At 40.3% G+C, this 14,380-nt stretch overlaps 1 protein-coding gene across 4 annotated transcripts in view; it reads right to left on the bottom strand.

The window, feature by feature from the left end:
• The window catches only part of PITPNC1 (phosphatidylinositol transfer protein cytoplasmic 1), an 82,612-nt gene that overhangs the window by 38,033 nt on the left and 30,199 nt on the right, over window positions 1–14,380 (bottom strand). For all 4 annotated transcript variants that reach the window (XM_032128923.1, XM_032128925.1, XM_032128926.1 and 1 more), the window contains exons 2-4: window positions 5,128–5,276; window positions 1,414–1,502; window positions 960–967 (exon numbers count right to left, since the gene is read on the bottom strand). In XM_032128923.1, the coding sequence (XP_031984814.1) occupies window positions 960–967; window positions 1,414–1,502; window positions 5,128–5,276 (246 nt within the window). The remainder of the gene's footprint in view (window positions 1–959; window positions 968–1,413; window positions 1,503–5,127; window positions 5,277–14,380) is intronic.

The raw sequence follows: 14,380 nt of genomic DNA, 5'->3' as shown, positions 1-14,380 counted from the left end.
GGCAAAACCAGCTAAGAATCTCTCCCTCATCACTACTGTCCATTTTGGTACATTTGGGTTTTCTCTGACAATCAAATGAATATTCTAAGTACCTGTAGCACATATTGAAAAGCACAGTTTGTTGCTTTGGGTTTTCAAACCTGGTCATCACAGTTTCAACTCTTGGTCTCCAGTTTTCAAATATGAGACTTTAAATCCCTTAATTTTTTTCTTTTTATCACACTGAAATATCTTTTTTTTCTTTTTATGCTTTATGAGTTTTTAAAAAATCTACACAAATATTTTGAGCACTGCAGAATTAAGAGAAACATCGGGATTATGTTTTATCTGCAGTCAGAAGTTCAAACTAAATCAAAGCAGGAGTTTCTGAAAGGTCCCTTCACCTGGAACCTCCTCACCATCCCCTCCTCACCTTCCAAGACTGAAGACTGAAGACTTATTGCGTATTATTGAGGCCAGCACATTTAAAACAATTTTTCTCATGATTTATGTGCTATATTTTGCCTTAGCTCTGCAAGAGGGAATAGCTGATTTTTCTGGGCACCATGCCCAGATTATGTTTAATTTTGTCTACAGATTGTACAGTTTCCCAGATACTATACCAGAGATGAGCATTTTATAAGTTAATAAAACAATAAATAAAATAAAATCTGTTCTCATGTCTCCAGGTAATAACTGGAACCTTAAAAGCCTCACCCTGTTTTATAGAACCTTCTCTTTCTTACAGTCAGTAAGTAAAAACATATCAAATTATTTTGAAGCGATAAAAAAGAATTTATAGGATCCCTTTAGAATTATGTCAAATTTCCCTTTAAATTGCTTAAACAAATAACTAAAATAAAGTTTCACTATTGAATGTATTATGAATTAGTTATATTAAGAAGGAATCAGATTGGATTCCACTACTATAGTTTACATAATTTTTCTATTTTAGAATAAAAAGAGGAAGAAAAACTTACTGTGTATTCTGATTTCCAATTGTCCATTTGTAAAAAAACGAAATAAGAGGGAAAAGAAAAAAAAAAGAAATGTGAAATAAAACAATGATGCGAGATCCTTACAGTAAACACACATTAATAATAAAAATTATTGTGTCAGATAGGCTGCTGATTTCTATTTGAATAAAGTCTATGGGACAATAAAGGACACAAGTCAGACAGAATCCAAGCACCTGATGTTTTCTTTGCCAGCAAGAAACTTCATAGATATAGCACTCCAGTTTTTACCTATCCTTAGTCTATAATCTTCAGTTCCTGATACCAGTACATATAAGGTGAAAAAATATATGCAGTTCAACAGAAGATGTTAAAGAGACTTGGTGCTTGTAGTTCAACGTATAACTTGGAGCTTCTGAAGATAAACTAAACTACCCCCACACCACAAAGCAGCAATAATTTCTGCTACATTCCTTACCTGTGATTGTATAAGGATAATAATTCCAGGCCTTCTCTGTAACGTAAAATATTTTGGGAACAACTGCTCTAGCCCAGCTAGGCAGTTTGCTGAAAGTTAAAAGAAAATATAAAATTAGAATATATGATGACTTATGTGTATTGTAGAAATAAAGATACTTCCAGATGTGCTCATCATTTGTGAGGTGTTTGGGGGACACAGCAACACCCAGACTTCTCAAGAGTATTTTCATTTTCTGCCTCAGCTGTGCTGCCCTCGCAGAGGGAGCAGATCAGTGCCAGTGCAACAACCTCTGAGTGGGCTGAGCTGAGGCTGCTCATTTTGAGAATTCATGGCCCCAAACCTTTGGCCAGGGCTGAACTCAACAGGTGAGTCCAAACAAGGTGTAACTGTGGCACCTTGTCCTCAGCCACAGGGAGGCACTCTCTAACAAGTGGTCAGGAGGAAATGTGGGCTTTGAGTCCACTTCGATCCCGAATCCATTACTTCTTACAGACTCTTTTTTCTTCCTCCATATTCTCTGCCAGCACTGAAGCCCTCATGCTCAGCTCACCTGGCACTCAGCTGTTCCCACATTACCAATACCAACTCCTGAGTAGGAAGCTTTTATATTAAAATTAACAGATCACTCAAAACACCTCGTGAGGCTGGTAGGCAGCATTAGTCCCATTTTGCTGATGGGAAAAGTAAATAACAAAAGTGAAGAGAATTAATGGAACTGATGTTACAGCTCAGAGCTCATTCTGTCAAGAGAACTCACCAATGCAGTGGTACAACAGCAGCAGAATCAGAAAACAAAGACATGGATACACCATATGGAAGGACCATTAAAGGGTAATTGAATAATACTATGGAAGAGTGGGAGCATTTTTTTACCATGGCTCTTGGGTTTCATTTCCAGCAGTCTGGTCACAGAGGGTACCAAAAACCGATGAACAAACAAATATTTAAAAAGGCAAGTTCACTATAATTCATCTTTCAACCCTCTCTTAATGACTTCAGTTAGAAGCACTGAGGCTGCCAGGAACAAAGATGCAGGACTAGTCATTTCAAGGACAGCAGGCCTTGGATGCCACAAATATCCCTGTACATGGGGGACACAGTTCAGATGGTGTTGGTCTGGCAAAGCATTGAGCAGATCACCCAGGCCAAGATTGAATCTGTACTGAAGTGCAGGAGATGCTTCCAAACCTCTATTTCCCGAGTGTAAATGTTTGAAATAGTTCTGTTTAGATAACTGTGTGCAGAAAGTAAATTAACTTTCCATATTAGCAAATTTCTGAAGAAAATACATTTTGGATCATTAAGGCTTATTTAACCATTATCTAGCTACATATAAATATTTTATTCGTCCAGAGGCAAAATGCAGATGTTAGTACATTATCTACAGATTGAAAGCCAAGTGCATTGACTTTTGCTCTTTGATGACATTGCTCAAAACCAGATTCTTTTCTTTACATAAACCTTTCTTGTGTACAGACTTTTAAGCAGCATTTTACATCCTGCATAATAGACTTCCCTGTATCAGATCTGTTTATTTTGTCAGTCTCTGTCAGTGTTTTTATGACTGCCTCCCTTACCCCTGCTAAACTTTACTCTGGTGCCTAAATTATAAATACCAGAGGATGCAGACTTTCAGCTTCTGAAAACATTGCTCCAGCAGGAGAGAAGAGGCAGTGAATAATTCTAAATATGACTAAGGTTACACTGACACTAGAAAACATACGCTCATTTTGTACTTTTTTTGGTTATTGTTGTTTTTAGCATATTTGCCTGTCTGCCTATCTTCACCAGTACAGCACATCCTGAAAAAAATAACTTCATGAGCAAAATACAGATTATACTCAGAATTGCCAGCAAATCCCACTCACAGACACAGATTAATTTTTCCAAGGTCCACTCAACGAAAAGATAATATCTCTATTTCAGCAGCACAGGTAGCTGTGGGTCACATTATCTTTTCTTTTTTCCTTATTTCCTTATTTCTACCCTGTCCAGATGAAGCTCAGTCTCAAATTTCTTTAAGAGATATAAGTTCAGATCAAAATAGAGCAAAACAAAGTTTTTTTAGGGCAGTGGACCCAAGAAGAAAAAAACGGAGGGAGAGAACAGTGCTGGTGGAAGTCCTGTTCCTCAGGAAGGCAGGCAGAGGAGAAGTTTCCAGCACATCTTGTATGGAAGCATGTCTCCTACAGTGAAATCTTCCAGAGACACCCTAGCCTCCCAGCAAAACCCACAGTGGCCAGAAAACCTCCTCATCCTTTCCACAAAGCTTCAACAGTGCTGCAATATCAGGTGGCATTGTGATGCCACACCCAGATTCAAACAGCAAATCTGGTGATGGAGGATTCAGAATTATCATTAAACTCGGTGAACCTGACTTCAAACATCCACCACAGCTTTAGGTAACTCTTCTGAGTTGTTATAGGGACAAAGATTTACTTTGTCAATGTTTGTACCCATCTTTGGCTAAAAGATCCCGTGTTTCATTGCCTGCACTATCAGGAATCAAGTGCTTCCCAAGTATGGTTAGTACATAGCTTCTAGGTTCTTGTGGTCATTCTGAATCGCCCTGAAGTGGCAATTCTGAATATGCTCTTTGGTGCTTAAAGCCTTATTTTTAACATGCAGGAAAGAAATATCCAGAAACATTTTAAAAAGCCCCACAACTTGTGGGAGCTCTACAATGGGAATATATTTATTGATTTTTTCCCAAGTCCTATATAGCCTGTGAGAGAACACTTACAATAAAAATAATATTAAATGTTGGCAAGATATATATTATTGAACTCTTGTGTGTGTGTGTAACATCACTGGTGATTCAATTTGGCCTGAATTAAGGTTAGATATGTCTGGTTTGCAGTGCAGGAGGAACTTGCAATGTGGAAGCAATAGCTGTAGTGTTTGTATGCGCACTCCAAAATGCTGCAGAGCATAAGTTTAATAAAATGAAACAGGCCCAGGGGAAAAGAAGAACTTCAGAAAAAGCAGTGGTATTCAATTAGATCAGCAGTAGTAAAAATGGGAACAGATTGAGAAATATATCTCATATTGCACAAATATATATATATCTAAACATCTTTGGCCTGTGAGTGTGGAGACATCGATCCTCAGCAGTATCATTTCAGCATAAGAAGACAAACATTTCACTCTAAGAAATGATGAAATTTCAGGGAGAAAACCCCCAAATTTTCCACCATATCTTTAAGCCCAATGGTCCAGAAGGCTGTCATTCATACAATGAATGTACAAGCCTAATGGTCATTCATAATGTCAATTAACTTTGCTGAGGCAAAATACAGCTGGCTTTGAGACATGACTATGAGGTGAGAAAAAATTAAGCCTTTTAATGGTTTGGTTTTGGTTTTTTTGGAGGGTGGGACTTTGCTGGCTTTGTTGTTTAGTTTTTTGGTCCCCCCTCCCCAACAATTTTGGAGAACAAAATGACAAACAATTAAGTGTAAAAGAAAACAAAAGCTCTGATTTTCATTATATCCTTAACTTCAAGTTCCTTCTCATGCAGAAGACACTCTAGAAGGAATAACAACTAATCCCTCTATTTCAAGCCACTGATCTACCCCACCTCCCCATGGCTACCAGGAAGCAGCATGTATTCATGGGAACATATTCTTTTGAAACAGAAAGGCTGCTGCCTGCATTCCTTGCAAATTTTTATTAAGTCCATGCTGAGAGAAACAGTTTTAGTGCACTTGCCTGTTGAGATAGACACGTTTTTCTGTTAGCTGACCATTGCCGTGGTTGGGATCTTCATAGGGTTCATTCTGCACCACTTCCACACCCTCCCCTCGGTCACTCTGCTCATGGCTGTGCTTGCTGATCATGTACAGCTGTCCAATTCTGTACTGCAAGGCAAAACCAAGAACAAAGTATATTAGTTTTATGTTATACACGTATTCAAAAGCCAGTCTTAGTCAATGATATACTGCTGTGTGTAAATAAAAGGTAGTTGAAGGTGAAAACCAGTATTTTTGGGGTCCTCCCATTATGTTATTAAGTCCATGGCATCATTTGTGGAAAAAATAACAAAACCTGTGTGCATACGAATGTAAAGAATTAGGCCAGTCCTCTATTATTAGACTTTGTATTTGTAAGTATTTCAGTTAAGAATAAGTAAACAATTAATCTAGTGCTTCCACATGCTGAAATGTAAAGGGACTTTAACCATCAGGTGAACTCTAAAGGTTCTGTGGAACACAGGATTCTCCTGCCCTGCCAACACAGTGAGGCCCCACAAAAACATTCAGGGTAACTGTTGCTGGTCCACAGAGACAGGAGCTCCAGTTCTTAAGAAAAAAACCACGTAGACTCCAAGTCCTTTGAAAAAAGAAGTTTGAGTGACTTTGCAATATTATTAAAATGCATTTAAGCACTTTAATGATCATTTACTCCCAAGTTACTTAGGAAGCCAAACACTGTGAGGATTGGCCTAACTTTGTTATCACAGAAAAATAAATTGTTGCACTTGATTTTTTTTCTCACTGTGTCTCGTATCTACACCAGGGCTTTTGCCTCCAAAGAAATTTAACAAAAAGTACATCCTTGAACTTTCATTGACAAAGATTTTAGAGTAAAATTGTACTTTACCAGTAATTTTCTGGTCTAAAATTTTATTCTCAAGTCCTTTGCACACTCTTGAGCATACTAGGGTTCTTACAACAGTCTTTGGACCTATCCAGTTTTCTCAAATGGATCTCTCTCTCCCCCAGAGCAATTTGTTTAGGCATGTACATGCTAATCACCTCAACCACATCAATCCCCCTTCAAATACAAAGAACAACCTGTTAATTTAGAGAATGGCTGAGCTACCACACAAGCTGCCAAGTACTAGCTCAGCATAAGCAAACAAAAGCATCGTGACAGTATGACCTCAGAAAACTCCATGAGATTCTTGCAGCTATTGCATATTATAAACAGCAATCCTATCACATACTTTAAAAAGCCCAACTCAAAAGAGCAATTAGTTCAGAAAAAAAACCCCAAACCATCACAAACCTTATTAGTAACTGGTGTCATAGGTTAGCAAGCATAGTCCCGGAAGGGACGTCCTTGCTAAGGGGTGCTTACAGTTTCCTCTGGGAACTGATAGAACCTATCAGCTGGCCAGTTTGAATATGGACAATTCTCTAAGCCACTTAAAGTTGTGATCACCTCTGTGATCCACATTTAAGAATAGGCAAACTCCCCCTCCAAGCTCTCTCTCGTTTCCGGCGCTGGGACAGGTGGCTGCGGGCCCCGAGTGGGGGCCAGCGGGCCCGGCCAGGCCCTGCTTGGGCCAGGCCGGGCCGGGCCACGGCCATCCTGAAGCCATGGACCTGTTCCAGCCATGGAACCCCCCCCACTGCCTTGCCGTGGGCAGCCGGAGCGGCTCGGCTCTCCCCCCTCTCCACTGCGATAAGAAAAATTCAACATTCCAGCTGCAAAGCTGCAAGGCCGAGGTGAGAGTAACCCTTTTTATTGCTGTGAAGAGCTGAAAACCTGAAGGAAGAGAGAGAGGAGATGCTTAAAGCTGAAATTCTTTTGTGAAGCTATGATATACCAGAGTATCCTGTTGTAATTTCATGAAGATATGGGGGGTGGAGTGTTCAACTCGTGAGCAGAAGCACCTGCGCTGAGATAGGCAGATGCTGACGTAGCTGTAATTTCATGAGAAGTTTGGACAGGGAGAGATGAACCTGATGAGGACTTTTGCTCCAAACAGGAAAGGAGAAAACCTCAGTCCCTAGAGATGAACCAGATGAGGACTTTTGCTCCAAATGCGAAAGGAGAAAACCTCAGTTCCTAGAGATGCTCCCAGAGATAGTCCTAAAGATGAAGATGATGAAGACCCTTTGCTCCCAGGGAAGGAGAAGGGCCTCTGTTTTTGTTTCTGAACGGCTCAACCTTAAAATTGTACCCCAAAAAACTTCAAGAGTGGACCCTCGAAAGCAGTTGCGGGAAAAGCTGCAAGTCGGGGGAAAGGACTCACACGCAGGCAGAGAGACTCCTCTTCCTAAATGGACTGAACGATATTTGGAAGTGGGTGGCTGTCTCGTTGTGATAATGTTTTCATAGCATGAGCAAGAAGAGACTTCTCTTTCTAAATGGACTGAACAAGGTTATTATGGAAGTGGTAAACAGACTGAACATCTTAAGGGTTGTCTTTTCACATTGTCAGTGGGAGAAGAGAGGAAGGTGGGGGGAGAAGGAGAGTTCTGAAGGTGGTATAATTTTTTTTTTTCCTCTTTTAGGTCTGTTAATAAACTTCTTTATATTCTTTCAAGTTTGGTGCCTGTTTTGCATTTCTCCTAATTCTTATCTCACAGCAGATAAACAGTAATGAGTATTTTGGACCAAACCACTACAACTGGCAACAAGACAGTCTCACTAAACAAAATGATAAGGAATACTATGATGGAGGGCACCCTATACTAGTTCCTCAATTCTACATAATCCAAATTTATTCCCCTACAGCAACAGGCCACAAGAAGGTAAGAAATTTGGAACTTGCATCTTGAACGCTCATTTAAGAGAGTAAGTCCTAACACTGTTTTACTTGCTAATCCACTTATCTACCTTTGTCTCTACTGAATCCTTTATCTCATCATATTTGAACATTTTGTTCTAATCTCAAAGGCTCTGAAGAGCTGCAAACCTCACACATAGCTTTTAACTAGATCCATGACAAATTGTCTTCTCTTTTTCTCTAAAAAAAATGAATGCATTGGTGCACAGGGAAGGCAAAGTTGGTAGCACATTTGATTTGATCAATTAGTACAGTTTAAAAAGAGTAACTTTCAGGCACACAAAGCTGTTCTTCAGGTCTGAAATCAAAGCAACACACTTCAAAGCTGAATACAAGTTGAGAAAAAATGCTTTGCCTTTAATTAGATAAGTATCAATTACAGCACCTGGGAGCACAGACTTACTGCCTGTGGAGTGATAAGGATGGCAGAAAAGAGGAAAGGTGATAAGGTCCTTATCTTCTAATGGAAAGGAAGAGGTCAGCAATTTATATCCTGTGAAATATGAAAAGGTCAGATGAGTAGAGAGAGGAATTACATCTTGACATAAAGTCAATATTTCGATCACGATCTCTGTTGAGATTTTTGTTATCCAACAAAGTTATGAATTTTAGTTGCCATGGACACCTCTGGAAAGTGTTTCATAATTGCACATATCAATTTCCTATGTCCATGTAGTCCTTTGCAGTTTTGCTCTCAGTTTTAATGGTCAAACACCTCAGTTTCTGCTGGAAATGCTGGCTCAGAAACATCCAGATGAGTGTACATTCACCCTGACAACCAACTGTGGGGTTGTACTGATGCCTTCATTTGCTCCAGCATCATGAACCAGAGATATCCCCGCAACACCACGCTTTGTTAACAGAGGTTGTTGTTCTTTCCTGGGCCCACCTCACTATAAAATGCTTGCAAGATATCAAATCCCAAAGACTGTAAATTAATCTGAGCAGAAGTTTAAGGGGGCTAAGCCTTGTTGCCCACTGCCCTCTGCAGATGAGGGTCAGTGCTGCCAAACAGCAACTGGTTTCCAGATGCTGCACAGTCAGTGCTTAAAGGAAGGTTCTACTCTGATGAGGCTCAAAATCACACACATTCCAATCAAAGCCATGATCTCACAAAAGGTATCCAAGGCAGCTCAGCATGGTGCCTCCCATTTGGAAGATGTTGAAGGAAACAGAAGGCACCACTGCTGGACAGCTCTCCTGCAGGAATCCTACTGCTCTTCGCCTTCCGCAGGCGATGACTTTCCATAGCTACGGATCGGACACCAGTCGAGTAGAAATATCCACCTCCAAAGCCAGCTTGGATGGGGCCTTGTGCAGCCTGATCCAGTGAGTGACATCCCTGCCCGTGGCACGGGGCTGGAATGAGATGAGCTTTGAGGTTCCTTCCAACCTTGACCATTCTACAACCTTTCATAACTACTGAAGTGGCTGGGCAGTCCTGCTGGAAAGCAGCTGTATTCTGCAAAGGAAACATATTTGTACATGTACTTTAAAGTAGCTAACTTAGCTCTTTTGTGTACTATTCATTTGCTTCTATCTGCTGTACAAAATGTTAAAATCATTCTAGAGCAGGATGGAAAGTGTTAACTTCCAAAATAATAGTACTTTACTAAATCAGAGAGTGCACAACTATTATTTCAGATAAAATAGCATTTTTTCAAGTGTATGTTTCTATTTACATGAAAAAAATCCAAGGCAAAGATGTGTCTTTTAGAACTTGCTGGAATTTAAATGCCTGAATAATAAGTCACAGCTTTTTCTTAGTTCCTATGGATATTGTGGAGAAACAGCACTTAAGAATCATTTAACAACAGTAATTGATACACATTATTCCTGCAAGGGTAAACTGATGTGCCATGACTGTTTATGTTGCTCTATCACAATCTGAATTTCTGTGTTCTTAGCTGTAAGATGATTTTCCAAGACCATCTACTGTTTGAAGGAATTCAGTAAAATTTCACACAATGGCACCTGATGTGAATTTGGATCTGGAGCAAAACTCTTTGTAAATGCTTCAGTTTAATAGGTGAAAATTTATTCAATATCAGAGGAAGAACTTCAATAAACAAATGCACAGAATGTGGAATTAGACATTTCTAAGGGTATTGCTGTTTAGCTTTTGTAGTAGCTCTGATGTTTCCCAAGTCCTAAGGAGTGAGACTCTGTCTCGGTGGTGACTCGCCTGCTCCTTCAGATGGTGTTTGCTGTTGGGATTTAGTCATACAAGAAACAAGGTTCATGTTAGCAACAGCATAAGGATGGTCAAGCTGATTTTGTTTAAAATGGTAAGTGAGACCAGAAGCATTTTTATCCCTCAGATAGGAGGGAAAAAATAAATAAAGGAAAAAATTAAAATATTTTAAAAGGGGTCCACCCCACCCATCTTTCTTATGCAGAGCTCCCACCATCTCCAGCAAGAGCTGCACAAGAAATCTTTGTTCAAACGTGTCTGAATTTTTTCCAGCCTGACTGCCTATTGCTCAGGTTTTGATTTAATACAAGTCTTAGAGTACAAAATTTCAAACTTCAGGTGGAATATAAGAAATAAAACTCAATCAAAGGAGGAATTATGCCAAAATGATCTTGTATCTGAAATTTTCATACCACTCCTTGAAGTTCTTATCTGAATGCTCACAGAAAATGTAACAGATTTATCACTGGCTCCGTCTTACACATAATTCTCATATTTAAAAGAATAGTTGAACCCTTTAATCTACTTTTATTTCTCTGTAACTAGACTAAACCATCAGGGATGGTGCTGCCATTTCAATTTGTGCAATTTTTTGTTCTAAATCAGTAGGGAGATCTCTTCCTGCAGAGAGGAGCTGGAGTCCAGAAGACACTGAGTGTCTTTTGTGCCTGCTCAAGGTAATGATTGTTTGGTGAGCTGCATTTCAACAACGGTAAGTATTGCTCACAGAGGTTCATGCTAAAACATGCCAGTGGTGTCTAGTCCTGTTCTCAGAAAACTGCAAAGGTAAAACAGAAAAAAAGAAGAAAACCAGCAACGACTAAACTGAAGCAGATCTGTCCTTATGCACGAAGGCAGCTCTAAAGGGTACAACTCTGCCTCCACTGATGGCAATAGTTGTTTTGTCATTGACCTCAATTTAGTTAAGATTTATTTCTATCAAGAAAATACAATGAATCAGCTTCATCATCAGTTACATCGGTCCAGCTACACTGAATCCAAGGGCATTGATTATGGCAAAATAGTAGCAATTTTATTAAGGAATTCTGATTTATAGAATGCTGTCTCATCCACATAAAACAATCTTAAAATTGATTGATACATTTCTGATCTATTTTCAAGTCTTAGTCTTTGCAAGATGCTCTGTGTGCTCCCTTGTGAATGTGTTCCAGGATTTAATTTTATTTTTTTATTAAAAGATTAATAGGAATATTATTCATCACTTGTCTACATTTCGAATTATTTAAAACAATTTCTGATTATTCCTCAAAGGACCACCATGAGACAAACATGGTGATCCCCAACTAAGTTACTTGTCCAAACATGCCCAGCCTGTCACTCCCAGCAATCTCTTCCCAGCAGTTTAACAGAGATATTTGTTGGGCTTTTAGGAGCTCTCCTGGTTTTTCTTCCGTTAAAGGAATTTTTGCCCATACATGTTGCTAGGGGAGCAAACGGCTGGGTATTTAAGAAAAACAAAAGACCTGGCTACAGAGTGGGGCGCATCTGGCTACTCTTTTGTTTTCACCTGAGTGCGTTTGGACAGAGAGGAGTATGCTTTCTTCGGCTGCTTTTCCTTCTGCTGGAGAAGCCCCAGGATCCCAAAGCTGCCTTCCCTGCCCCGCTAGGAGCCGGGCCGTGGCCGCCCTGCCCCGCCGTTGCTTTGAGCCTTCGCTACATTGCAGCTGTGCTCACCCTGCCTGCCCAGACCTCCGGGGGGTTTCTCTGTTTGGATACACCTCCTCTGCCACCCAGGATTTGTGCTCGTCCCTGCTCCTGCCTGCTGTTCCAGCCTGCTGTTCCCGAGGGTCTGGCCGGACACCGGGATCGGCTCCCCAGGCGTTTGTGAAGCTTCTTTGTCCCATCCCTTCCCGGGATCCCAGGGCACCAGAGCCGCGTGCTCCCCGAGCTCGCTCCGGAGCGCCCCCTGCAGCCGCGGGGGAACCATCGCACCTGCCCTGCTCACCGGGAGCCGCCAGCGCCCCTGCCGGCTGCGAGCGGAACTGCACCCGAGGGGAAAGGGCCTGACAGCCGAAAGGCTGGGACTGGGTTTGTGATTGTTTGCTGTTACTGCCACGGTTATTGCTGTTTGTTTGACTGGTTATACACATATAGATATATAACAGTAAAGAACTGTTATTCCTATTTCCCACATCTTTGCCTAAAAGCCCCTTGATTTCAAAATTATAATAACTCGGAGGGAAGGGGGTTGCATCTGCCATTCCAAGGGAGGTTTCTGCCTTCCTTAGCAGACACTTGTCTTTCAAACCAAGACAATATTTTACAATATGGAATAAATTGTTTGGAAATGTACTTGCTTGAGTAAATATCTTTGTTTAGGAGGATACACAGAGGTTTCCTATTGTGTTTGTTTTGATGTTGAGAGCATTGTTTTCAGGTCTTGATCAAGACTTAAGCCCTACACTGGTACAGATACGAAAAGCTTACAGTTACACACTGAAGAGAGGCAAAGAAAGTATTAACCTTATTTTATATTTGACTAATTGAAACAGAAATTAATACATCAACTTCAAAAAAGATGTCTGTGGTAGAACAGGGAATTTAGCCTCAGTCTAGCGATTCCAGCTCAGTGCTGTTACCACAAGACACACCTGTAATTTCTTTTTCACTCTAAATGATAATTATTTAAAGAGAAGTGTTTTCTCTTATCTCCCCCACTAACCATAAATCCTTCATGTTAGTATTATTAGACATCATTTCATCTGGAATGGGTGAATCCTGATGCATCCTCACACTTGTGTGGATGTGGGAGCAGAGGCTTCACGTGTGGGCAATTAGAGCCCCGGCTGATGGAGCACCGAGGTTATGCCCTCTGATCCCCAAACCACTGCAGGTGATGATTCATAGCTATTAACAATAATTTAAGGAAATCTTTTCCATGACAGAAGTTCCAGGTTCTGACAAAGTGATTTGTTTTCTTTGTTATTAACATTCCTAGATTGGTTTTAACAAGAATAGAGGAATGTGTAGTATGCTGGTATTTGATTTTTTGTGTATGGGTGGGTTTGTATTGGCTCCTCCTTGCCTGCTTTTGGAATTAGGAATTTGGTTTGACTTGGTTTCTTTTGGGGCACTACTTTGCAAGCAATGGAAATGGGTATCTCTTGATAACCACCAGCTCAAGGTTTTACTGCAGGACAGTGCTATGGAGGGAGATCAGTCAGACTTGAAACCACTGCAGAGTAAGAAAACTTGCCACTGAAATAATCCTTCTTTTTTCTTAGAAATGCAGGAAAGAAAGCAGGAGGAAAATAAACTCACTGTAAGTTTGAACTTGGAAGTCTCTCTTATGTAGCAGAACTTACCAGTGTGAAAGTAGTGGTTTATATTTCTAAAATAGTGATTTTCCTGGTAAAATAATGACATTGTAGGCTAGAATCCTGTGAAAAGAGGACTGCTGGGTTTGACTGCTTGGGAAATTCTGCAAGGAAAGCATGAATAGTAAACAGAGAAGGCAGAAGGGGGGTGTTGTTCTTCCAGCCCAGAGCAGTGCTATGCAGAGATCCCCAGCCTGCTGACCTGACCCTAAATCTCCTTTAGCCTGGCCAAACAGCAGTGTGGAGTGGGCACTAACATACTGTTTGACTTCTTGTTCCTAAGCTAAGATGCTTAGAGCAAACCAGGCACCTTTGCACTGCATTCTCCTTGTCATGCAGAAACATCCTAAGTGCAAAGAAGTTTTTATGAACTGGTATTTTAAATGGCTGTCCCCGAGGAACAAATATGAGAAAGTAGCTCCAGGAGCAAAGGTAGACTTCTAAATTACTGTCCTCAAAGGGAAATCTGTTTTTATCGATACAAAAGACCAATCAAGGAATAACACCAAACATCTAGGTCCTAAAATCTAAATGTTAGTATGATTCACTGTTGTGATTTGAGGCCCCAGAAAATAATGCAAATTATTTGGTGATATAAATGTTGCTTCCTGCAGTAATATATAAAGAATCCAACCAGTCAGAGTTTAGAGTTGAGCTTGAAATTTTTCTTTCAACTAATTCCTGCATGCATCTGTGAATCAGAAAGCACTACACATCTGCTCACTTGCATCAGCAGTATTCTTTACTGTTGCCCAAATTCATGGGAACATGCTTTTGTAGCCTCACAAACAAACAGTTGCAGTGGGAACAGTTGACTTTTGCATGCTGTGAAGTGCCATTCTTACTGCTTTCATGTTTGCTTTGCCTTTTCAAGGAAGAAATTACATCCTTAAGATATTTTATCTGCCTAAA

Source organism: Corvus moneduloides, chromosome 19 (assembly GCF_009650955.1).
Source record: "Corvus moneduloides isolate bCorMon1 chromosome 19, bCorMon1.pri, whole genome shotgun sequence".
Lineage (NCBI taxonomy): Eukaryota > Metazoa > Chordata > Aves > Passeriformes > Corvidae > Corvus > Corvus moneduloides.
The sequence above is the reverse complement of the archived record's forward strand: the minus strand, read 5'-3'. Positions and strand labels throughout refer to the sequence as shown.